This window comes from Mesocricetus auratus, unplaced genomic scaffold, assembly GCF_017639785.1.
Source record: "Mesocricetus auratus isolate SY011 unplaced genomic scaffold, BCM_Maur_2.0 Super-Scaffold_100014, whole genome shotgun sequence".
Classification (NCBI taxonomy): domain Eukaryota; kingdom Metazoa; phylum Chordata; class Mammalia; order Rodentia; family Cricetidae; genus Mesocricetus; species Mesocricetus auratus.
In genome coordinates, this window is record NW_024429197.1 from 74,431,461 (window position 1) to 74,457,540 (window position 26,080).

Sequence of the window (26,080 nt, forward strand, 5' to 3'; positions counted from 1 at the left end):
CGTCCAGGAACAGACTGCCCATGGAAAGGCACAAGGTCTTTTGGGAGGAAAGGACGTTCCCACCCACGTAGCCAGGAGAACCTGGAGAGCCAAGCTGTGACCCAGGCTATCCGCTGCGGATGACGGGATGGCCTTTAGACAAGACTGTGACTGCCCAGCCCTGCCAGTCCTTCCCAACTGTGGGTCTGTGGTTGCAAGAAGACAGTAGAGGCAAGTAACTGTGGCGGATCCTCTGAGCAGGGCTGCCCACGTTTGCTGTGTGATACCAGGTAGCCTTAACTTTTCCAAGACCCAGCATCTCCATCTGTAAACTGAGTAGAGCAGGGAGTCAGTTCTCAGGGGGTAACAGACCACAGCAGGATCTAGTGAGTCTCAAAGGAGACAAGGAAGGTCAGGCTCACAATGAGTGCTCCGCAGGTCATCTAGTACTATCATGAACCAAAGACTTTCGACCTGGGTGCATGGCAGGTGACCCTCTTCAGAGACTAGATTAGAAGAAAAAGAAAGGTAAGACAGGGCACAGAGGAGGGGCCTTCTCTGTGCCTTAAGAGCTGAAGAAGGAAAGAAAGATGGCTACTTGGAGAACAAGGCAGCCTGCCTTCGGCCAGCCCAGCAGTGGGAGGGAAGGCTGGAGGCAGCCTGGAAAACAGCACTGAGGGAAGGGAAGAGGAACGGGGAGGCTGAAATGTGATCCCTTTGATTCCCAGCTACTTAGGGCTGACATCTTAAACCAGCAGGATTAGCAAAACCCAGGCACAGATTCTGGCAGCGGGAGGCCCTCTCCTGCCCTCCACTGGGCCTGGGCTAAAGACTCCTATCCTCAGCACCGATGCTCACACTAGCTGGCTGGAGCCTAAGCTACCCCTCCCTGCCTCTGCCTCATTCCTCTACCGTCAAGCCCCAAGATGGTGACCAATGATCCTGTGAAAGCCAGACTTGGAAGGGAAAGGGGCATCACCAGCACTCCAGAGCCTCCTGACGGCCTGTCTCAGGAGTTTAGTTCTGCCTTTGCCAAGCCCTGTGGAAACAGGTTTGGTTTTCAGCCTGGGCCACCATTTAGGGAAACTAACGCTCTACTGGGTGGCAAATAATGTCGGCCCCAGAAGCACTCTTCCTCAGCGGAGTGGGCCAAGATGTCTGAGACACCCATGACTGCCTCCTGCCTCTCCTGGAAGCTCATGAATGGCCTTTCTTATTCTGTCCCTCAAACACCTTTGCCTCCTCAAAGGACAAATCTTTAGATCTCTCACCAGCTGCATCCCACAGATTAAGTCATTTAACTTCTCAGAACCCTTCCATTCACAAAATGAGTCTGTTTAGGGGAGACAAAGCTAGGAATCCCACTGCCATCTCCAAAGCACATGCTCACTGTGGGGTTCTCGCTGTCGGTATGCATCTACATGGCAATACTGCCTATACCTCTACTTTGGAGAACCTTTTTGGTGCCTCAGAATTTATTACAATTTGTAAGGGCTTTGATGGCAAATGTTAGAGGGGAAATAAATATTATAATAGTAACAACAACAATAATATAATACATGTACAAATAAGTATCACCATCCCCCAAAAGTCCATGTGGTTACAGCTCCTAAATGGCCAATAGACTCAGGCATGACAGCCTTTACGAGGGATGAGCTTCAAAAGGCTCAGAGCCCAAGACACAGAAGTGGGATCCAAGAACACACAGGAGACTGAAAGGGGCGCTTTGTATTCAAATCTCACAGATGGCCTTACTACAATAAAGCAGTTGTGCTCCCATCCTCCCAGCTCTGGGACCAAAGACACCACCCAAGACAATTGGCCCATCAGGAAAGAGGTCATTGTGTGCTTCTTAGTGTGATTTATGTGGCAGGGAGGAGCCCAGCCATGTTTCCCGTGATTAGGACTCTCCGAGGCAGTGTCGGCAGTGTCGAGAGCTTGTTCATTCTCTTGAACAGCTGGGATGGACTGAAGAGTAGTGGCCATCAGGTCATATTTCATCTTCTCAGGGCCAGTGACACCAAATTAACTGTCGCATTGATTCATGAGGCAAGATAGTCATGGCACTGTGGCTCAGGACTATGGTGAGCTTGCCACTGAGCACGCTCGCCCAGAACCTGCAAGGAGTGCCTGCTCTCTTCTTCATCAGCCAGCAGGCCTGGGAACTGGATGAGAGAATCTGCCCTACTCAGGGGCTTATCAGGGAGAACAGCCCTTCCCTGGGGATGGGTGTTACGTTCAGATTCTCCGTTTTTCAGCCAAGAGATCTTGTCTTCTGTACCTAGCTGATGGATGGAGGGAGGTCCTCAGACCCAGGAGAGACAAGATTGTTGATTTCCCAGACTGGCGATTCTCCTGTGCCTCATGGTCCCCTTAAGGTCATTAGGTAAGAGAATCAAATGAAGAGAGTGTCATTTGCTGTCTGCACAGACCTGCAGGCCCATCATTGCTGGCAGCATGGTGCTACATATCCCTGTACCAGGCCAAGCAGCATCTTTCCACACTGCAGATTCACCCCATTTCCCATTAGACTGATAATTCAACAGGGTCCCATTCTTCCTATGTTAGAAGGAAGAGAAAATAAGGGGTCACCGTCTAGGGGTTCAGGTGACCCTGGCAGTTTAGCAAACTCATAAGAGCACAAGGATCTTCCTTAAGAAGCTAAATGACTAAGGTCGGAGGCATCTCTGGCCCTGGCCATCACTGCAGTTTTCTGTCTCTGAGCCCCAGTACCTAGACATGCAAATACCCCCTAGCATGTAGCCTATGCCTCTCTAATCTACAGCTTAGGATTCTGTCCTGCTAGATCTTTGCAGTTAGGGATGGCTGTGCGAGCTGTCCAGCCCAGAGCCCCAGGTAGGTGGACAGGGAGTAGGCCTAGCTCCCATCACTGGCCCTGGACAGGCTACCTTTTGCTCTGTCTCTGTGAAGGTTGCTGAGCAACATCTAGCCCTGGTCCCTGGACCCTGGCCCTTAGAAGTCCCATAGAAAGCAAAGGAGGAGGAGGAGGAGGGAGAGGGAGGAAGGAGGAAGAGGAAAGAGTGGGGAGGAAGGAGGAGGAGGAGAGGGAGGGAGGGAGGGAGGGAGAGAGGGAGGAAGGGGCAGTTCTCTGAGTGTAAGCCCAGGCTTTCTTCTATACCCCTCTGCATGAGAGTTAGTACTAACACAGATGATCTCTATGGAGCCTCAGGGCAGGGCAAGTATGAACTTTCCCACCTTGGGAAAAAAACGAAGCTTCATTGTTACACTGGCATGGACATTCCCAAAAGCTCAGCACTAGCCCTAGCTCTGGACTGACCAGAAGGGTATTTTTTATGAGGGAGGCCTTAAACAACACATCACTGAGACAGCAAGACTCAGTGGAGTGTGAGGGCAGGTGGGGTTAAGCAAGTCACCCCTCCTTACCCCACATTCCGATACCACTATCCCAGCACCCTCTAGAACAAGTCACCATCATCCCTGACCTGGAGGCCTGAAGGGGAGCCCTAACCAGCCTCACACCCACTGGGCCCTTCTTAGCTGCAATCTTATCTTGTAGACACACACTTGAGGGGTCTATGACAACCTTCCCCAAAAGCCTTCCATGGCTCCCTACTGCATGTAGGAATCAACAAACAATCACCATTTATGTCCCAAGTAGTGTGGCCTGGCCTGGCTCCATCTTCCTCCTCACAAAGCTGCAGCCATACTAACCCCCTCTAGTCCTCAGCACATCATGGTCCCTCCTTCTCATCCCTTCCCGGGCTGTGTCCACTGCCTGGAATGCTCTCTCTAAGGTCTTGGGCTGGCTGGCTCCTTCCCATCCCATAGGCCTCGGCGCACACGGCTTATAAGCTACACCCTTGCGCATCACCCTCACACATAACAACTAGACACGATGCGCTCTCTGAACACATCTGTGATGGTTCTATACAGACTCTGCCAGTGTATGATCACCGACTGGTGTCAATTTATTTAATGTTCTCTCCCTATCAGGACTGGGAAGACTGTAATCTTGATGGGAGCACAGACTCCCTTAGCAGAGACATGCACAAAGGAGATGCCCCCAGTATCCACTGAAGAAGTAAATGTGTCCAGATAAAACAGGAATGGGAACGTGAGACATCTTCTGACAGGAATGGGTCACAGGCATTGTCCTCCATTAGAGTGACCTCTCCCTCTTTCCTGCTGTGCCCAGGTGACATTCAGCTTCCTTCTGCTTGAAGGGAGCTTGCTTCAGAATCTTCTCCATCCAGGATTTCTGGGTACCACTCTGCACAAGCCCACAGGGTCTCTCACACCACTGCTCCTCCTGCTGCCAGTCCACACATACCCTTGGGACCACTCCCTCCAGACGCCCCTAGGCCCACCATCTTGGTCTTCCGGTTTGGGTCCAGTTGAGATGAGGTTACTGTGTGGTAGGGGAAGCCCCAAAAGGGTTAAGTTGCCAGAAGCATAGTCCCGCCCTTGGGCTTGCTCAGCCAATCAGAGTCTGTCCTGATGAGGCAAAGCTTCTATCCTGGGTGGCATTGATGGAGGTGACTGGCCCCATCTCCTGCTGGAGAGAGCCGTAAGGGTGAAGTTTCTGTGGAACCAGACAGAACTGGAATTAGCTCGCTGTCCACTCTGATGAGGACTGCCTGACTCCACAACCTGCCTGCCTGGGCCTCTTTCTAAGGTACTCAGACAGTCTCTGGCATCTCTGAGACCCATCTCTAGCCATCCCAGAGGAGACACACACCTCAGTGTCACATCTGGAAGTCAGACAGTCAGGGAAAGCCCAGGAGGCATCAGTTTCCCTGCCAGGGCTCTAGAATCTGGCAGGTAGCTACCAGGGCATGTCAAAAAACAGTTGTCACATGAGCTTGAGGACCAGCGTCAACCTCAGTAAGCAAGGATAACAATAAACTGCCCTATGCAGTCACACTGACAGACGATGATAAGTATCACAGGTTCACTGGGGACCTTCTGCGTGCTGCAGAGCCCTACACAGCCCCAGATTGATCCCCACAATAACCCTGGCTACCCCATCTACTTTGCTGAGGAGAAATCTTCTCAGGGGGGATAAGTGGTTCTCCCAAACTCACATGTCTATGCAGTCATTTTGAACTATCTGTTGCCATGTCTGTCTCTACCACCAGCCTGTGACTGCTAAGGAGAGACTACGATAAATCCCTCCATAGAGCCCAGGATGCACCTGAGAACAGGGTTGGTCCATGTACCCTTCTTTCTCTCAGGCCCTGAAGACTGAAAGAAGCCTACTCTGTTCAGAAGGTTATGGAGCCCAGCCCAGAAGCACCTGCATGGGTGACCAGTGGGAGGTCCACTGCTGACCATGAATGGACAGTCAGGACCCCCGCGGACAACTCTCAGATCTACAGGCATGGCCTCTGACGCTTCCATCATCACTCCAGTGCCCATGTCACCCCTTTCCAATTACAAGTCCATAAAAGGACTCAGCTGAGGTGCCATTCATCTCTGTGACCCCAAAGAATCTGAAGCAATGCCAGGCACAGAAGACACATTCATCGTGTGTACTTGATCAAATAATCCAAACTGTATAGATCAGCCAGACCCTGGCCACAGCATGGACCAGCTCTGAGCAGATCTAATGAGAAGTGTCACAGTAGTGCTAGGAGTGTAGCAGAGGGAGCCTGGTCCATGCTATCAAAGGCAGAGGAAAGGAAGACGCAAGGGAGGGGTAGGGTTCCAATGACGAAGCATGGGTGCTGAGCAGGGGAGAGAAGCTGGGACAGGACAGGGGGCAGGGATGCAACAGGAGGCAGATCATTTATTCCCAGGAAGGGAAAGAACATCTTGAGGGCTGAGGATGGAACTCGGTTGACAGAGTACGTCCTTGTCATGCACAAAGCCCTGGGTTCAATTCCCAGGACAGTATAAATTGGGTTTAGTGGTACACGTGCGTAATCGTAGCACTTGGGAGGTTGAAGCAGAAGGGATCCAAAGTTCAAGGTCATCCTCAGCTACACATGGAGTTTGAGGCCAGTCCAGGCTACAGATAACCCTGTCTCAAAAGGCTGAAGGGAGGCTGGAGAAGATGGCAATGTGCTTGCTGCACAAGCATCTGAGTTTAGGAACCCAGCAACCACAGAAAAAGCCAGGCATGGCGGTGTGCTCCTGCAATCCCAGCACAGGAGAGGCTGAAACAAGGAGGTCCTTGGAGCTCCTGGCCAGCCTAGCACAGTCAGGGACCGCAGTTTCAGTGAGAGATGCCATCTCTAAAACTAAGGTGAAGAGCGAATGAAGAAGACACCGGACATAGACTCTGACCTACACACAAAGACACAGACAGACAGACTGTACAAGGACTCCCTACAATGCCACACCACAGACCTTCCCTCACCCCTTCCCACATATGTCACAGAAGGTTGTGAAAGAGAAAGAACTCTCCAGAGTGCGTTTTCCTAAGAGAGGTGGCCTCTCGGGATCACCAAGCAGAAGGGACCAAGCAGGTGACTTCCGAGTGTCGGGGGAGTGGCTGCCACAGGGTTGTGTCACACACTTTCCCGTTCACCTCCGTCCCCCGTGTCCTCACAATAAGCATCACCAGTCCTTCTCAGGACAAACTGCATCTGTCACTGTGACTGGAGGAGAGCTTACATTCTAAAGGGTGAGCAATGCGATGGAGAGGAGCAGGGGCTGGAGTGGGAAGGGGTAGGGGTGTGTCTGCTGTATGAGCCCCTCTCTCCTGTAGAGGCCCTGGAATGGGGCAGGTTGCCTAGGCACAGTGTCCTCAGTTCCACGGGAGGCAGAGCATTCACAAAGTGAACGAAAGGGGAAAGGCCCGGCAGCCCAGCAGCCCAGCAGCCCAGCACTGGCCCAGCAGAGCCTTCAGGCCTGGAAGCAAGAGCCAGCTTCCCAGACCTGCTTGGCTTTCTTGCTCCTCCCCCTGGAGGAGTGTAGCCTGGGGAAGACCATCCTTTGGGAAGGCTGTTTGCAGTCACCCTGAGGCTAAGTACAGGTGGAAGAGAGGTGGGCCCAGTCATTAGAGTTGCTGAAGCATGCCTGAACTGAGAGGCCTGGAGAGGATCAGATTTCCCAGAACCTCTTTCAGGAAGTGCTCCGTGAGTGACTCACGGAACTCACTGATAAAATTCCTTAAGCAGGTGGAGGTGTGGCTGGGTAGGGTTGAGCTGCAAAACGCACACCCTGGGGGTGGGGCTGCCTCGCTAAAGCCAAGGCTGCAGTAACCGCCTCCCCAGGAGAGCGGCGCCCCGTCTCAGCACACAGCACACCTCTCCCTCAACAGCTGCTGCAGCTGCTGTCCCCCAGCCTCTAACCGGGGGCTGGAACATTTTCGGGGTCAGCCAACCAAGCCCATCACTGCGCAGGGCCCAGAGGCTCTCTGAAACAGCCTGCCTTTAGCATCCCCGCATTCCCAGGTGAGCCTGCATTGGAGAATTTCCAAGGTATTGAGAGGCTGTGGCTCTCAGGAGCCAGCAAGTTCTGGAGCCAAAGCCCAGAGCGTCCTTCCCCCAGGTGAGAGGAAGGGAGCCTATGGGAAGGAGACAGTAGCCTGAGTGCTGCCTTGGGTGACCTGGGAGTTGCACCACTGCAGGGGAAGTGGCCCGCACTCTGACTGTGGCCAGTGCAGATCCTCAGGGGTAAGGCAGCCTGTTTATCGTCACAAGATGGAGGAGTGTGGTGATGGGGACCAGCCAGTGCCACCTGAAATGGGGTTGGGAGAACAGTGTGCTCCACTTAGTATTCGCTGAATGAACACCTACTACCTATTGGGGCCAGCAAAGCATGGGGCTCACCACAGTTACACCAGCCGCCAGCAGCCGCGTCTGACTCAGCCTCTCCCCTTAAAATACCTTTCAAAGCCTAGGATGGTGCAGTTCTCCGATCCTCACGCCCCGCTTGCCAGTTTGCTGGAGAGCAGCCAGCGGTCCACCACTGCAGGGAGGGGCTGCCGGCATCTCTCCACACACTTACTGCCCCCTCTGAAAGCCAGGCCAAGTGACTTGGTAGCCTGAACATATCAAATAGCCAACAGGGCCCACAGGTTGGCAACCTTCCGGGCCCCTGTCATTTCCTCTTGCCCAGAGCTGACAGAGCTGCCACCTCAGCAGCTTCTGCAGCCACCACCCCAAATTCTGAACGGCCAGCACTTATGATAAGGAAAGACACCTGAACAACTCATAGTGGGCAAGCAACTGGACCTTGTGGCAGACATCCGAGTATCAAAGGAGAAGGCTGTGATCCAGCTCCCGGCTCCTCTGCTCCCCAGGCACAGAGCTGCGCTGGTCCAGCTCAGCCTTCACTGGCCACCATTAACCTCCCTGAAGTTTCAGCCAGTCAGCCCCGGGGCCTCTGCAACCCAAAGCCCCCTGGCAAGCATCAAACTATGGAGCTCTATCACAGTCGTCCCTTCAGTTATGTCTGTTACCAGCGGTGTGCTGCCCCTGGGCACAGCCTATCCAACAGCAGAAGGACAGTTAAACCTTGCCATCAGCAAACCAAAGAACAGGGTTGCAAACTGATGGCCCGTGCTCAGTTTGGCTGTTGCTCCTTCTGCAAGCAATGTCAAAGCCATGAAACAGACCCATAGAGGACCACGAGGACTCAAACACAGCCCTTTGCCAAGCTCACTGCCCCAGGTCAGGGGCTAAGCTCAGGACGACTTCCAGCTCAGATCCAAGGCTTAAAGGCAGAGGGGAAAGGTGGCAGCCAGGGCTGCAGCCACTAGCGGAGTCCTTACCTTCCTCTCTGGGGGCGACGAGGACAGCTGTTGCTGCTTGGCGATGTTCTCCGACAGGCACCAGCACACCCTCTTCTTCTGCTCCTGTGAGTGAGCCTCCAAAGTGAACAAACACTCTGCCTTCTGACGTCAGGGAGAAAGAGAGAGGAATGGGTGGTCAGGGCTGCTCCCTGACTCCAGGGGCTCCAGGGCCCAAGCCCATCCCCTAGGCTCCAGAGGGCGAGGCTACATCAGGGACGGGAGCATCAGCTAAGAACAGCAAATGCACACCAATCCCCGGTGACACTGAGGTGGTCAGAGGGCCAGGGCAGTAGCCATTTGGGAGCCACGAGGCAACCGTGTGGGTACCGGGATGGGGGAGGCAGTGAGTGGCTCTCTATACAGTGGAAGCCTGTGGAGAGCTCCAGGCCAGAGGGTGAGGTCACCCTTGGAGAAGGCAGCACAAGGCAGCAGCTGGGGATCACGTGGGGGACCCAAAGGACCAAGCCCTTGAGCTGGTGCTCCATGGATACAGAACTGCCCCCTTCCCTACTCGACACACACACACACACACACACACACACACACACACACACACACACACACACACTCTTCTCTCATAGCACCTTCTTCAGATCACAAGCCAAGGTCAGTTGGGTCGGATGGATATAACAACAGAACAGAAGTTCCTTGGGAAAGTGTAGGATGGGCAGTCACGGGACCCTCTAACACTACCCCGAACCTGAGCTGGGTCTCTCGTCAGTGGCCCTACAATGTTAGTTAATCTGGCTGTCATTTGAATCTTGCTGACGACAAACACCTAGAAGGCTCTCTTCATCTGGGTCTAGCACAGTGCCAGGTAAGCATTGGCCTTGGTAAGCTCTGGCTGCCTGGAAGAACTTCCATGATGACAACAGACCCAGGGGAGCTTTGATACAGTACCAGACAGTCAGCCCCTGATTGGGGGGGGGCGCGCAAGGTGGGGTAGGTCCAAGGCACAGGGTCTTCAGAGACCTGTTGTCCCCACCCCCACCCCCACTAGACACTGGGATCTGAAGATGACAAGTTCTTCTTCACCCCACTAGCGATAATTCTCAACCAAGGAGACAGGAGCGTGAGCTGGGAGACAAGGACCATGTATGGACCCAGTCTCTCCGTTTTTCACACCTGGTTTGAATGCCAGCTTTGCTACCTCCCAGCTGCCAACTTCTAGAAAGTCAGAGCTTTCTGTAAAATAGTGGCACGGTCCCCACCCCAGAGCTATGAAGCAATAAGGACTTCCACAGGCCTGAGCAGTACTGTTATTTCTCAGCATCCAACCCTTCAGGGCAGGGACACCTCTCATCCCATGTCCCTGGAGTGCTTGCCTCCCTCTCATGCTGCACGGTACAGAGAAGCTTTCTTCCTAAGAGCATGGGAGAGGGAGCTGAGAGGATGAGCTGTGGCAAGCCCAGGCTCCACTTACAGTCAGGTCCCTCCACTCCCCAGGCCACTCCGACCTACGGCAGGCCAAACAAGCCTCGGATTCCCCAGCGAGCAGCAGGCGCTCTGCTTCAGTCTTATGGTGTCCCTGTGGGAGGGACCGAGAAGGTCCTTTCCAGCTTGGAAAGGCCAGGGCTCTACAGATGGCCCAGCCTGAGCCTCCCAGCCCGGCTCTTACCACACCATGTGGGCCTCTGACTATCCACCATCTAATTTACAGACGTTATACCACAGTCTGTCATCTGGGATCTCGTTTGCACCTGGGCAACTTCAAGAAGCAGAGAAAGTATGGATTCTTTATTCTTATTTTATTTTTGTGGCGCTGGAATCAAACCCAAGCTCACACGTACACTAGTCAAGCACTCTACTCCCAGCCCTTGATTTTTGAGACAGGATCTCATGATCCTTTAGCTCAGGCTATCCTGGAATTCACTGTACAGTCCAGGCTGCCCGGGAACATGTGATCCTTCTGCTACCTCTGAACTACAGACATGTACTACCACACCTAGCCAGGGTGTGAATTGTTATTCCCCTTTACGGAAGAGGAAAACCAAGGTTCCAAATGGCTAAGGGTTTTCTGAGTCTCAAAGCCAATGAATCAGAGAGAAATACCAAGCCAGGGAGAACCACCTGCTGTGATTACATCTCCAGGCTCTGGAAGACGCTGGTGAGGTGTCCACACCCTTGCTGGCAGGACTGCTCTGTCTCAGCCTGGAGGCCACAGGAGTGTAGTGCCATCAGAAGGGATTGTATGCAGGCCAGGGGGCTCTCTGGCGCTTTTGTACAGCAGCTTACTACTCTGGCATGGCAAGTCTCTCTCTACAGAGACCCAGGAAAGCCTCTTGGGAGCCACCAGCTCCCAACCCTGAACTGACTTCCACAGCACCAAGCACTTCACCAGCCTTGTCTTGACATTTCTTCCAACAACCCTGTGAGGGAACAGCTATGATCATTCTATTTGACTGACATCCTTGAGAAACTTCTTAGGAAGGCCCTGGGACAGCCACCAGGCCAATCGTAACAGTTATATAGGATTCAGTAGGTCACTACAGCCAGCAAACGAATCCAGAACCTCCAAGAGGGGTGTCCTGGATTAGGGACGGTGACCTTACTGCCAGTCTCAGCAGCAAAGGACAGGACCGCATCTGACAGATTGAAACTAAACCGGCTACAATGCTGGAGAACTTAGAAGCCCTCCCCAGCACCCAGGACCCAACCCCAGGCTGTCTTAGATGGACAAACGGTATTGGAAGGAGCCTGAGTTTTGAAGACTGGCTTAGCCAAGACAGAGAGCCAGCTCCCTGAAGAGAGGCTAAATCCCTACCTGCCCAAATCTGTCCAAACTGTGAGTCCTCACTGCCTGCCCAGCTGGCCCCACATGTGAACCATCTGTCATAATTCCGTGTGTGCTCCAAATGACCCAATTAATCGGTTTCAGTTCTGACCTACTCAGTGACTTCAGTATCGGACACCCAGGTCAAGGCCGTGAGCCACCCTAAAGATCCCTCAGGGGCAACCAACCGCCTTCTCTCTGCCCTGCAGGACCAAACACAGGCTTTTCCTGCGCAAACCTTATCCCACAGCGTTAGGTAGGGGACCCCAAATCCAGCCAGACTCCCAGCCCCTTTTGGCCTCTTTAAAACCCCCATGTTTCCTAACCTCCTTGCTCTGTATTGATTTTATCTTTGTAAAAACCCAAACAGCTTCAGCAGTAACGGAAGCCTGGTTGTTTGCCATGACAAGCTCGTTTTGTCACGTTCTCTCCTCATGACCCAGGAGGCAGGTAGGCAAGGCACACTCAGGCTCTGAGAGGCCAAATCTTAAGAAGCTCCCGACGACCTCCAGGACCTGTGATCTTGCCAGGGCTGTATAATAACTGTGTAGGTGTGTTACTTGGGAAGAAAGACAGTCCGCCTAGCTCTCCTTTTAAAAGATAGGTGAATCGTTTGTAAAACCTCTAATGGAGGGTAAAGGAACATGAAAAGCCCCTCCTCCCTCTCTGATCTACTTACTACTTAGCTGCCACTCGCTGAGGATGCTGAGTGCTAGGCTCTGGGCCAAGTGTTTTAGATGCATTGTCTTATTGAATCTCATTTTAACATGACAGTCCTGCATGTATGATCTCATTGCCTATGTCAGGAGTATGTAACCAGCCCCAGATCACTCCAGAAATGGCAGGGCCAAGATGCAAATCTAGGTCCTCCTCATTCCCCAAACTAGCTTCTTCACATTACAAAGGAGAGAGAAAACAGTTCCCAAACAATGTGTCCCATGCTGTGAAGCCAGCTGTGGGCTGTGTCTGTCCCAGATTCTTGGACTGGGGGATACCGGTCCTTGGGATTAAGACTATTTAAGAGCAGACCGGGAGTGGTGGCACACAATTTCAATCCCAGCATTTGGGAGACATAGGCAGGCAGAGCTCTAAATTCAAGGCCACTCTGGTCTACAGAGTGAGTTCTATGACAGCCAGGGCTGCACAGAGAAAGTCTGTCTCACAAAAAGGAGGAGGAAAAAAAAAAAGACTCTTAGGATAACCCAGGACCAAGCTGTTATGGCTTTCTGAATTCAGAGGGAGAAAAATCCCTCTCAAAACCTCAAATCCTTTCCAGGTTTCTTTTTTGGGTGCCACTTGGATATTAGGCAACAGAGAATAAACTATTCAGTAGAAATTCTAAGATTTGTTTGGGATCTCCATGGGGTCCAATACCAATACCACCTGTGTCAAGAATGCTCAGGGCTTTGAGCAAGCAAGCAGTGTGGTCCTCCCTGCACCACAGGCAGCAAACAATATGATTCTCCCTGCACCACAGGCTAGCCCTCATTAGTAGCAGGCCCATTAAGGTAAGAGGCTCCCAGCTCCCAGATGCCCAAAAGATGCACCCTCCTGGTCCCTCGGGGTTGGGTCACCTGGTGCCTTCCGGAAATTCAAGGCCTCAGATCAATAGCCACTCTTTAGAGAACTAGGAAGGAGATCTCAGATGCAATGGGCAGAAGCGCTTTTCTCTAGGAGAGCAAGACACCAGTCTGGCAGGGAGCTGTCGTGCTGTTAGAGAACCTGGAGCCTCATTTTAGAGGCTGATGGAACATGTGGGAAGCCAGAGGGGTCAGTGAGCACAGCCCTGTCACAGTGTATCTCCTGTCTACGCTTGCCTCACTTGGCTCTGTGGATCCGAACTCTCTCTGGTGCTGTAGGGATTTTACCAGCCACTCCCATGCCTGGGCTGGGCTGTGGCTGACACAGGGCGAACCTCCACTGTCCGCAGCTCTGCTTTCAGGGTTCTGAGTGCCCAGTTCCACTACGACGCCTCCCACTGCCTCTTGGCAACTCTCAGCAACTCTCGAGTGAAATTCTCAGTAAACTTTGTTGTCCCCGGGGTCTGTACACCTCTTATCCTGGCCAGGAGCTGAAAGAATGCTTTTCAATCCCAAACGGCACCTTTCCTTCTTAGAAAGGTGTATTCCTCTCAGACGGCTGTCCCCGATCCATGTAGACAGGTTCCCGGGACCGCTGGCAAGGCAGTAAAGGGCACGGATGGGCCTTGCTGTGGCAAACACCACCAGTCAGCAGAACAAGGCTGGGACAGAAAATTACACTAGAAACCCAAGAGAATTTGGATAACCTGGTGGCCCTCAGAGTTTTCATCACCAAGTGTTGGGCCTAAGAAAGGCTTGGATGAGAGGCCCAATGTAAGCTCCTGAGCCTGGCTAGAGTTTGGCGATCTGTCTCTAACCTGTAACCTCCACGTGGGGTGACTCAGCCAGACCTGATGCAAGATTGCCCCCTGCCTGGCTATCTGCCTATTGGCCCTTAACTCCTCATGTCACCTTACCCTATCCTAAAATTCCCATCCTGCTTGTTGGAATAAATCGAGATCCTGCTTCGACAGACTCCCGACTCAGTGTGTGTTTTCTCTCCCTGGTAACTAATGGGGGGAGGGTCTGAGTCATCGTTGGGAAGAGACCAGCTCGACCGCTCCACTCACCTCCCACCCCTGCTCTACCTGCAGGGAGCACCCTGAAACCAAGAACCTCTCTGGTTAAAGCCCTGCTTGGGACCTCGGGTGTCCCTGCACCTGTAGGCTGTTTACTTGGTTTTGCTCCTGAAAAGGTACAGCTGTCTAGAGCCTTCACGCCCTTCTTGTCAGAGACCAAGAGTGTCAGTCCCTCTCGAGGGCATCTCTCAGAGCCAAACACGGACACGTGGTGCTCGCTGGCCCAGGTGAGCTGTCTGGCCCAGATGAAGGTACAATTACTTGAGGCCTTTGAAACACTGACAAGCCTGTGTAGGAGGGGTGGTGGGTGGCACTTCCTGGAAAAAGGGTGAACGGGGCGGGCATGTGAGCTGGGCCATCTCCAGGAGAAGAGCGAATAAATAAATAAACAGGACAGTACGCAGCTGCTGGGCCACACCCTCAGGACACCTACAGGCGCAGGGACACTCGAGGTCCCAAGCAGGGTATTGCAGGGGCCATCCTGGGTGCCATCTGTTTAGTTGCCTTTCACACAGAGGTAACCAGGTCAGCTGTGCTCTACAGAGCAAGAAACTATTCCTGACTTTGTCCTGGGTCATTGCAAGATTGTAAGGAGGCCAACCTCAAGCCTCGTACCATCTCTTTCCTCGAGTATCAGGTCACACTCTACTCTTCTCCAAATTGGAGAGAGGGACTCACCTCTGCCAGGTACAGCACACAGAATTTCAAGTCTTCTGAGGAACCTTTGATGAGAACAGAAAGGAAGACTCACATTAGAATTGGCTACACAGGGCCAGGCCATGGTGGCACACGCCTTTAATCCCAGCACTCAGGAGGCAGAGGCAGGCAGATCTCTATGAGTTCAAGGCTAGCCTGGTCTACAAGAAGGAGTTCCAGGACAACCTCCAAACCTCCAAAGCCACAGAGAAACCCTGTCTTGAAAAACCAAAAAAAAAAAAAAAAAAAAAAAAAGTTACAGTCAAAGCCTCGCTGGGTGCAGCCAGTTATGTCACCCAGGAGGCTGTGTGTGTGGTGCCTTCCTGAACAAGAGGAAGGAAAGGGCAGGTGTGGAGAGCAGAGCAGTCTCTAGAGCAAAGCTCACTAACTCACTTGTCCAGGTGATGCACAGTTGGAAGGCTTTTGCCTGCAGGTCAGCCTGACCAGGGAATTCTGGGACCCCTTCCCAGAAGGAAACCCTCTGACGTCTAATGGCCAGGTACAGGGAGCTATCTGCATCCCAGAAGAACTCCTTCCCAGAATTCCCAAGAGTTCTGCCATAGAGGCAGCACACTTCTGGGGTTTCTCTTAAACCAGTGGTTCTCAACCTTCCTGATGCTGTGACCCCTTAACACAATTTCTTGTGTTGTGGTGACCCTCAACCGTAAATTTTCATTGCTACTTCTTAACTAATTTTGCTACTGCGAGGAATTATAATGTAAACATCTGATGTATCTGATATGTGATTCCTACAAAAAAAAAGGCTATTCAACCCCAAGGGGGTTGAGACCCACAGGTTTCGAGCCTCTGCCTCAAACACTCCACCACCTTTGCTATTTTGAAATTCATTAGGGAGCCGTCTGATTCCTGAGTGGGCCTTTTCCTCACAAAGGGAAGCACAGGTCAAGGAGGGACAGTCTTTAGTCCCATCTCTATGCATCCTCGGAGACAGCTCTTCAACATGGCCACATTCTCTAAGGGTGTCACTGTTGCTCTAGGGATGCAAACTCAACCAGTTACAAAACTGGAAAGAACAGGGAGGGATGTGGGCTGTTCCCTTCCCTTCTTGGGAAGTCTAACTGTGGGAGAACCCCAGATGGAAAGGAAGGGAACTCTGTGAGGTGGGGACAGTGTGGCCATGGGCATGGAGATGGAGAGGTGCCGGTGAGAACAGAAAGGCATGCACGCCCCACCAGGACACCTGCCTGCTCACTTCAGCCTCTCCTCAGGACTTGGCTACACTCTCCATGAAACACTCATCTGGACACAGACCTGGGAGGCTTGGGAACTCCCTGCATTTCTGATGTTGCCCTTACCAAGCAGGGTGTCAGTTTTTGAAGAAAGCAACTACCCAACACGTGTAACAGCAAACACTTGAAGTGTCAGGGACCCTGGAGTACCATCTTGGTTTGAGCCAACTGCTGCCCCAAATGCTTTCACCAGTCAGCTCAAGGGCTGAGAGTAGCCGTGAGAGAGTACTTGCTCTTGTATTCACTCCTGACAGCCAGGACACAGGGCCCCTAGCATCCTAGGCTTGTGTGAGAACAGAGGACCCAAGAGGTAAAGTTCCTTGACCAAGCAGTGGCTCACACTCAACCACAGCAGAGCATGCCTCTCGAATGCCACGCTCCAGGAGGACCCCCCAAAGAATACTTAAGGCCAAGGAACCATCAAACCAAACAGGGTCTGTTATGAAGAGAAGCCTAGAAGGTTCTTGATACACAACCAAACTGTATATCAAGCCAAGCTCTAAAAATGCAGGGAGCAGAGATCTAGCCAGGGAAAATTAGACCTCCTCAAGCAAGAGAGTGGGCACACCCAAGGGGCAGGAGCTGCCCGGCAGAGCCAGGACAAAATATCCCATAAGTAAATGGAGGTCCACTCTGGACTTGGACTAAATCTTTCTACTTCTCCTCACCTGGAGACGGGCTGAAGAGGGAGAGAACCCTGCCTCAGAAGTCTGTAGTGTCTAAGAAAATAGATCCCAATGCCTCAAAGGATTCCTTGTGCTGGTGAGATGGAGATAAGGGGAGGAGTTTCCTTTGCTTATGAAAACATTTCCTAGCAGACCCTAGAATAAAGGAGAGTCACTATAATCCAAATAAGAAAGTAATAGAAACCTGGGCTTGGGGAGCAGGCAGTAAGGGGAGAGGAGGCTCTAGCAGTGCAGAGAAAGGCTAAGAGATGAGACTTGGGGAGGTGGAGCCGAGGCTGGAAAAGCACACTGTCAGACAGTCCCTGTGCCATGAAGCCTGTGAGTGACAACTGCATGTGCTTTGACGCCAGTGTCCCCCCCGCATCACTGCATGCTGCAGACTCCCTGGCATCTGTTCCGCATCATGGCCTGGTGCTGGCGGCAGTGTGACAGACAAGAGGACCACAGGGGAGCAGAGCCTCATAAAAGCACAAACGGAGGGGACTGAGGGCGTCTGGGAGGAGTGTCTGCAGAGAGAGCCTCTGTCCTGCTGGAAGAGAGGGACACCGGGACACCGAGGACAGCAGACATGGGGGTTCTCCTTGAACAACACTTCCTGCTTCTGTCACTTTGGAATTCATCAGGGGAGCCTTTAGTTCCAAAGGGGCCTTTAGTCCCACAATGTAATATATAGACCATGCAGGAGGTTCCCTGATCATGGGCTAGGTATCGGCCAGAGAAGGCATCCCAGCCCATGCCTGCTATCTAACATTTACCCAGAGAACATCTCACTACCGGTTTGAGAGTCACAAAACCTTCTCCACTGCTGGAGGCTGGCCAAGAGAGCTCTTGTCTACATTCTCCACAAACAAAGGCAGGGACAGGGAGGGACAGCAAACTTCATAGACATTAAGTGGTGGAGCTGAGATCTGAATCCAGGACAGAGAGATACCCACAAAGCCTGGATTCCTAACCCTATGTCATACATCTGTGATTCCAGCTGGCTCAGAGCTCCAGAGTGGAGAGGCCTCTTCCACAGCTCTCACTGCACTGGCCAGAACCGAGGTGGACATGGAGGACAGCTTAGAAAATGTCAAGCAGGCATTCTAGCAGCTGGGGCTGAGGCAGCTGAGTTTCCAAGCTGGGATCCCGGCTCCCCAATGTGCCTGGAGAGCCGTGAGTCAGATAAACATTTCCAGGTCATGTCTAAGAACAGGCAAGGCCAGAAAGACACGCAGTGGGCGTGATGCTGGCTGCTGGGGAGGCAGAAACACAAAGAGTAGCAAAACCAGCGGGCAGCAGCGGCAGGAAGAGACCACAATGGGCCCCGGCTGACCGGAGATGATCCAATTGTTAGTACCAGCCTGTTCCCATCACATCGCTATTCAAACCTGACGAACCCTGGGAGAAGCTGACAGAAGGAGGCAGTCACCAGAGGAGTGACCTTGAGTCTGGAGCTCTTCGGGAGGAGACATCCCAGCTGCCAAGCTAAGACGGCACTCTGGTCTTCTGTTAGCCATTCGTTGTTTACAAAAGCAAGCATCCACTGGTCACCTAATGTACGCCATGCTCCCTACTAAGTCCTAGGAATATGGTTGAGAAGCAGAGACAGGCCCTAGCAAACAAGTCACAAGAGAGTCCTTGGTCCCAGGGATAGGCTGGATTCCGCCCTACCAGGGAGCAGCGCTTAACAACTTCTTGGCCACCGAAATTGAAATCTGCATACATACTGCCTTTGAAGTAGAGAAGAAACCTGGGAGTCTAGTTAGACCATTCTGCCTCCAGACACTCCCGCTAACCCTTCACATGACCTCTTGAAAGCCTGGCTTGCTGTAGTAGTGAGCCTCTTTGGGGCGTGTGGGAAAGGCCAGGAAATGGCACCAACCTTGGGACTTTGGTTTGGGACCCACAGCTGTGACTCTGGCAGAAGGGGTACTGGACTTCGGTAGTACATGGAAAGCAGGCAGGGGCGGTGTACAAAGGCTCTGTTTGGTGCCTGGAAAGAAATCTAAGCCCTGGACCATGTACCTTCCAGACCAGCAGCTCCAGGCTTCCTAGAGGTCACTCTCAAACCCAGGAACTCTGGTGCCGACCCCACAGGCTCTCATGTCCACGATCGCCTTGCCTGAGATGGGCTCTCACGTCGTTGACCTCAGCTTTTACAGCTGCCCCATCATCTACAGGCAGACGTGGTCTCAGCCCCAGGCCACTTCTGCATGCAGCTCAGTTTCTGGGGAGCTCCTCTGCACCCCTCGGCTCTTACCACCCACCATGAACATCACTGCCTGGCACAGGAGAGTGTGTCTACACTCCCAAACTTCAAGTCCAGGCCCTGGGGCTCCAGGAGGGGAAACCCAGTCAGCCCCCAGACTCTATACCCCAGCAGGGAGCAGGGTGATATGATGACCAGCCAACTTTCCCCAGGAGCCCGGTGGGTTCCATCTGTGGCTGCTTCTAGTATTCTCACCTTGGAACCGGCAGGAAGCCACTGGGGGCTCGCGGGAACTGGGGACATTCAGATATAGGTTTTGAGCAGGGCACCCCCACTCCCTAGAGGGCGAGCCAGTGAGAGTTTTGGGCTTGTGGCCCTGGACCTTCAGTGTGTGCAGCAGTCAGGGTTCAGGCCCTGGTGCATGGTACTGAGCACTGCTCTGCTGGGTGCTCATTCAGTTTAAGCAGGTCCCCGATCAGCTGAGCTGGGGGCAGGGCAGGGAAGCCAGGCTGACTCTAGGAAGCACCCTGTGTAAGTGTGTGAGCACAGGGGAAGGTGGGAGAGCAGCAAGAAGCCTAGTACAACTCACTGGAGGGCGGAGAGGAGCCATCCGGGACACCAGAGCCAGTGCCTGGGAAGCCGAGAGGCCTGCTGTTCCCACTGCCTCATGGGCTGGCCTCGAGGGTGGGTGTCTTGCTCTCTCCTTAGTGGCCTCCCTTGCTCTCCATCAGTAGCCACCCTAGTCCTGCTAGGACGGAGCTAGAGAGGGAGGGCTGTGAAGGACATCCCATGGGGAGGGCAGTTCTCCAGGAGGCCAGGGCACCAAGCACACAGGATGGCTTTGCAAGTAGTCAGGAAGTTCTGGAGCAAAACCCGCCAAAACAGAATTCTCTCGAGGCTAATATTTTCCTCCCCGTGCCCCTGCTGCCCTGAGCTCACACAGGTCTGTTGTTGTTTGCATAATCTGGGAGAGGAAACCGAGCCCCTTTCAGCTGAGACCTCAGGCGCCAAAGCCTGTGGCTGGACAGATACTCCCAGCTGGTTTTCCGTTCCCTGGTCCCCCGTGGGCCAGGGAACCATGGAAAGTTTTGGGTTAGAAATTCCCAGCTTGCTGCATGCTCCAGCTTCCTAAGGCTCTGGCGAGGCCCACACAGCCAGCTAAAAAAGGAGTGTCCACAGATGACTGTCAAGAAGCCTCTATTGGGAACCTGTTTGGAGCAAGGCCCTTTACATAAATGACCTAACTTAACACAAGCCTCTGAAGCTATTATCATCCTGCTTCACAGAGAGGAAATGGGCTCAGAGAAGTTAAGTAACTTCCCCAAGGCCACACCAGAATCGTGGGGCCTGACACAGGTCTTGGGGTTCAAAGCTCTCCCTGCCCTTCTTGAATCCCTAGAATAGAAACCCCCTGCAGAGATCAAGGTATAGTGGAAAGCTAGCCAGCCTAGGGCGTGACATCTGAAAATCCACCAGCCCCAAGCAGACATGACCACATATTCTCAAGGGCCCCACTGAAACCGGCAGCCAAGTTTCTACAGAGTCCCTAGCTGGCCAGCATGCTGCCCCTGGGGTATTCAGGCCTTCTTACCCTCCTGTAGCTTCACACTCTGGAGGTAGAGGGGATTTCTCAGGACATCACAGCGGCCTGGCTCGTCCTCCTTAGTGAAGAGCAGCAGATCTGAGTAGGCAAACAGTGTCACCTGTTCAGGGGAAGAACAAACACCACTGTCTGCTTTGCAGTCCCCCAGGAGGCAGGGAGCCACAAGGTCCACCGGAGGCCCAGGAAACACACCCATGCTGCATCAGGCAGAGTCACAAGGAGCTCCCAAGGGCAACCCTGCCTGTGACAGAAGCCTGCCTTGCAGTGGAGGCAGCCAGTGTGTCCCTTAGTTTTCTAGACTTCTCCCTGGCTCATCTCACCTGCAGGAGCCTTATTCAGGCCCTGGGGTATCCCCAGACCTCACCCCACACATGATTCCTTCAAGATTTTTTTTTCAAGCCCTCTGTAACGTGAAGGGAAGCATCACAGAATAATATTACCAAATTTCTTGCAGATCTTTTTGAAGTGTACCAATGAGAAATTGGTTCAAGAAAACAGTGGTTACTTATGTTCTGATACAGGCTTGTACATAACCACTAATATCCTCTATGCTCCAAAAAACAAAGGAAAGGCTACTTTTAGACATTATAGGTAAAATGACAGATGTGCTCAGCATATTTTTATGCTAAAAAAAAAGAACCCCACTTAGTTCTCTATGTCCTTTCCTTTGTCCGCCCTATAGTAGTAGCCTTTCCTTAAAGTCATACACTCCTATTTCAGATTTTATAATAACAATAATAATAATAAAGAATTACCAATTGTGAGAACTCCTTTTTGAGGGGCCAAACCTGACATGCCATATCTTCTAAAGCAAGAAGAACCAGCCTGAAGGCACAGTGAGTGTGTGGTTTGCTAACCATGCTTAAAAAGCCAGCGTGCTGACATTGAGCTAGCCAGCTGCTAAAGATGACCCCACAGTCCCACCTCTGAGGCTCTCCTACAGAAGTACAAGAGTATATAAACATGAACGTTTAAGGGTGTTCTCAGAGGCGCCTCTGCAGTTAAAAAAATAAAAGCCAGCCATAGTTATATACATGTACAATCCTGACAGTCTGGTAGCTGAGCAAGAGAACTGAGAGTTACAGGCTGTCCCAGGGTACACAATGAGCTCAGAGCTAACCTGTGGTGAGAGCTTGTCTCTCTCTCTCCACATACATACATAACATACGTGTGTATGTGTGTGTTTATATATGCATATAGATACATATATAATGAGATGGCCCACCTGCCATCTTGAGGATCATGCAAACACAGAAGCTGGAAGAACTTAGGACCACAGAGACAATTCAGGGATGTCCTTAAGTAGGCTACCTCAGGGCTATGTCCCTTCTAAGAGGTCCCAAACACAAAATCTCAAGAATTCTTGGCTAGAATCTTATAGTGAATCCTCCCCAGCCCCGTCTCCACACAGCATCCCAGCTGCTGAGTACCCACGCTGGCCTTACTAAGTCCTCCCTGAACAATACCATTGCCTTTACAGCTCAGACGGGTTAAGTGACTTCCCCACAGCCACACAGCCAGGGGTCATTCCTCAGGTCTGCCTGTTCCTAATGTTCACATTAGACAGAATGGGGGTGTTGTGCCTGCAGCAGAGGAGACGACACATTCAGTGGGGAAGGAAAGCGACAGAGGAACGTCAGAAGTAACGGATTGTCCGAGGAGGGGTCTGCAAAGTCAAGGAACTCTAGGCAAACCCTCATGTTCCCATGGAAACATATCCGCCAATCAAGGAAGGTCTGGCTGCTACCCCCAGACCCACAGGCAAGCTGGCAGAAGGAAGGTTGGTAGAGGAAGTCTGTGGGAGGGGCCACAACAAGGTGTGAAAAACGCGAGGCCTCTGTCCCAGCCTGGTTCCCAGAGCTGAGAATATGGTCTAGACAGGAAGTGATTAAGGCATGAGAGAAAATTTCCCCCAAAGGTCGGTCAGGCAAAGGTCAGGGCTGGCACAGGCGTGCCAGAGCAGAGCGTGTGAACCCTGCTCCCCAGCATCCTGCGGGCAGGAGCTCATAGAGACCCATCTGCACAGCCCTCACCCGCTGCCCACCACTGGCCCTGGGACCTTCCGAGTCTTCCTCTCATGGGCTTCCAGGACACATGCATTTCCCAGAGTTTCAAGACTTAGTCACAGAATCCTTACAACTCAGACGGTAGCTTCTTCCAAGCGGCCCTAACCGAAGCCTTCTCCTGGGAACCAGGCCATGAAGCTGTGTTGACAGACAACACCTTGGTGCTTTAGCTAATGGTAACCCTGATGAGTCAGTCTGAGAGTGAGTGTGTGGCATCTCGGGCCTCACGGTATTCCGGGAACCTAGGGAAGGCCTGATTGAACCCTCAATGACCAGAGCACTTGTCAGGGTGTGTGTAAGAGGCAGCCACAAACCCAAGGCTGAACCATATGCCTTTAATTCCAGGACAGGAAGAATGAGTTCAAGGCCAGCCTCGGCTACAAAGCAAGTTCTGGGACAGCCACAGCTACACAGAGAAAGCTTGTCTTGAAAAAACAAAAACAACAAACGAACAAAAAGGCCACCACAAAATGCCAGCTTCATCTGGATATGCAACCAGCAAGTTTGTGACTTCTGGATGGGAGGGGGCAGAGCAGTTTGTGCTGCGGGACTGGAGCTGCTCCCCAACATCAGACTGCTCAGAAAAGAGGTATTGAGGCAGGGTGCATCCAGGGAATGCAGAGTGCCCAACTGCTGAGCACTATCCAGTTAATGACCCCACTGCTGTGGAGTGGAGAGGCTGCCGTGCTCATTCAGAAACCACTTTGTGAAAAGTTATCCCCTGGAAAGGGACACAAAAGTAACTAGAATCTGTGACTCCCGGGGGGCTCAAGGATACTAAAGCTCTCAGAAGCTACCCAGGCCCATGACAGCCACTTTCCGTTTTCAGTTGGAGGAGCACGAGATGATAACAAAGTCCTTCTATGTGGCTGCTATCCTACTTCAAGGAGAAGGGATGTATTTAATTTTCTTGTCCTCAAACCACCTCCTTCGATCTTAGTTCTCAGTCTCCAAAGATACGGGAGGCAAGGATGCATGGGGGGGGGGGGGGGGGTGAAATGTCCTGTAGTTTGGCTTCCCTTCCTTTGTCTTTAACAAATGTACCAAAAGCATCAGGAATCATGGAAAGTGTTACCCAGCCAGAGAACTGCAGTAAGCACAGAGGCTGGGGTTGCAAGGGAGGGTAAGAGTTAAATTAGTTAAATTAGCAGTCAGGCTTGTAGTTGGGCATGAGACACTGAAGCTGGCCAGATAAGAGGAGAGACAGGGCTCTGGGCCAGTCACAGCAGGCCCCTGATTCTGGGAGCCCCTCCGAACATATACAAGACACCATTGTTCTTTGATCTATCCTTGATTCTAATGCAGCTGATTGTGACAGACTAAGTTGTAAGCCTGGATGGCTTCTAGCAAGAAGCTTCCTCCTAAGAGACACTTTGGACCACCCCACTTGGTGGCTAGGATAGAGTTAACTCCCTCTGCCATGGTAAAGCCTCAAGCTGATCCTGTAAAGGAGAGAAGCTTAGCATAGCTAACAGCCCTTGAGACGCCTGCAAGGTTGGAGGGTAGCCGGCCAAGTCAAGTGACCAAGAACTCAGAGAGCCAAGGTCAAAGCTGAAGTCAGAGATGAACAGAGCAGGCCTGCAACCGCCCATCACTGGGCAGCAACACGTGGGCCGTGCACGGCCCATCTCCCTGGCCGGACCAAGAGAACAGGCATACAGTGTGTGGTCTCTCCATTGGCTTGTCCCATGACAGCCCAGAGAATGAACCAACCTCAACAGAAACTACATCAGCTTTCTTTGAGTTTCTGCCATTGCTTCATAAAAGATAAACGAAGGAAAACCAATGGACTTCTCCTCCCTGGGACACATGTGCGCACCTGTGTGTGTGTGTGTGTGTGTGTGTGTGTGTGTGTGTGTGTGTGTGTGTGTGTGTGCGCGCGCACACACACATGCATGCACATGCATACATGAGCTCTCGGAGTTTGCTTGGTTTCCCTCAATTTTTCACTGTCTGTAGCCTCTCTTGGCAAAGCTTGCACTCTGCTTTCCATACTTTGAAGAGCTGGCATCCACTGACCTTCTTTGGCCTAAGACAACAAACACAGAGCTACTGTCCCAGGCCAGTCTTTGATGATTGACTGCTCCAGCACTTACGCCCTAGGGTCACGCACAACAAGACTGTGAAAGACCCTGTTGTCAGCGTCATCAGCACAGGGTCTCCCCGGGCAGCTCCCATAAAACAGACAGTACTCACTGGAGACACCGGTGTTCTGATTCGCTTGCTTAGAACAAAACAAAAGCCAGGCCAACTTCTTGTGATAGCTCCAGTCATACAGAATGCCCAGGACAAGGAAGCTGCAAGGGGCCAGCCTCAGGGCCTGCCCTCTGTCTAGATCATGCACAAACCCATTACTCAGATGAAAAGACTGATACGGAAAGCAGAAGTCCCCAGAAGCCAGGAACAGAGCTGGATTTAGACTTCTGCCTCCAAGCTTCCTGATGTTTCCACAGGAAACATCCCAAAGAGCCATACATCCTAGCAAAGCTGGCTCTGCATCAGAGCCTGAGCAGCCACAAGCCTCCGAGGTCCCTTGAACGGTTTCCATCCTAGGACTGAGCCGGGACCTGGCCGACTGTGTGTGAGGGAGGTTCTCCCAGCCAGAGATAGGTTGGCTCCCAGGAAGAATGACAGGAGCCCTCCCCCTGACCCCTGCTGACAGGGCTAGAGCCCGGGTTGGGGGCGGGGGTGGGGGTGTGGTGGGCTATGAGAGGTACCGAGCTCTCAGAAGAGGGTCTGGGATGGGTTCATACAGAAAGACTCCAACACCCCTCTAACAATGCTCTCTGGCCAGCAACTTAAAACTTCTGAGGTACTTCTCTCAGCTGGGGTGAGCTGCCATCTTTCCCCTCCCTGGAGGCACTCAGGACAAACAGTGAGGGTCTCAGGAGCTAGAGGCTGACATGCTTTGGCCACATCAGTGATCAGCTCTCAGAGGCAGTGAGATTGTAAGAAGAGGACAAGCAAAGGCTGGGTAGCCACTGGGTAAGGCTTTGGGGGGGAGTTGTAGAGAGCAGGGGAGGGGTAAGGAAGCCCAGCAGGGAAGTCAGCCGGGCGGGCACGCCTTACCTGGGAAGCCTTGTTCCTCCCCTCATACAGCAGCAGCTCTTCTGACAACAGGAGTGTCCGGGCAGGGTTGCAGAGATCTAGGGGCTGAAAACCAGTCAGGCTGAGTGGGAGCACAAAGGGCCTCTTGCCAAAGCCAGATCAGAGAACTCTCTTGCAGAGGGAGAGGACTGCCCGCCCGCCTCCTACCCCTGACCCCAGCACCCCTCACACCCACAGTGGAAACAGAGAGACTGCTCCAGCCCTGCGCAGCCAGGCCTGACCAAAAGAGCTGCTCTCTCTACAGGAAGTTCAGCCTTTGCAGTCCTCCCCTTGGTACCCGCCCCACACCAACAAGCTCCTAGGCCCTCCCAGCCCTCCTCTGTCGGGTGTAAGCCTCACAGGGA

General features: G+C 52.6%; 1 protein-coding gene across 10 annotated transcripts in view; it reads right to left on the reverse strand.

Annotated features, from left to right (window-relative positions):
• The window catches only part of Rgs3 (regulator of G protein signaling 3), a 137,225-nt gene that overhangs the window by 41,417 nt on the left and 69,728 nt on the right, over positions 1–26,080 (reverse strand). For 7 of the 10 annotated variants that reach the window (XM_040757359.1, XM_040757358.1, XM_040757357.1 and 4 more), the window contains 4 exons: positions 25,698–25,781; positions 20,551–20,662; positions 14,815–14,858; positions 8,684–8,806 (listed from right to left, as the gene is read on the reverse strand). In XM_040757359.1, the coding sequence (XP_040613293.1) occupies positions 8,684–8,806; positions 14,815–14,858; positions 20,551–20,662; positions 25,698–25,781 (363 nt within the window). Of the gene's footprint in view, positions 1–1,692; positions 4,544–8,683; positions 8,807–14,814; positions 14,859–20,550; positions 20,663–25,697; positions 25,782–26,080 lie in introns of those variants that run through there. The other 3 variants (XM_040757364.1, XM_040757370.1, XM_040757371.1) reach the window with 1 other exon arrangement.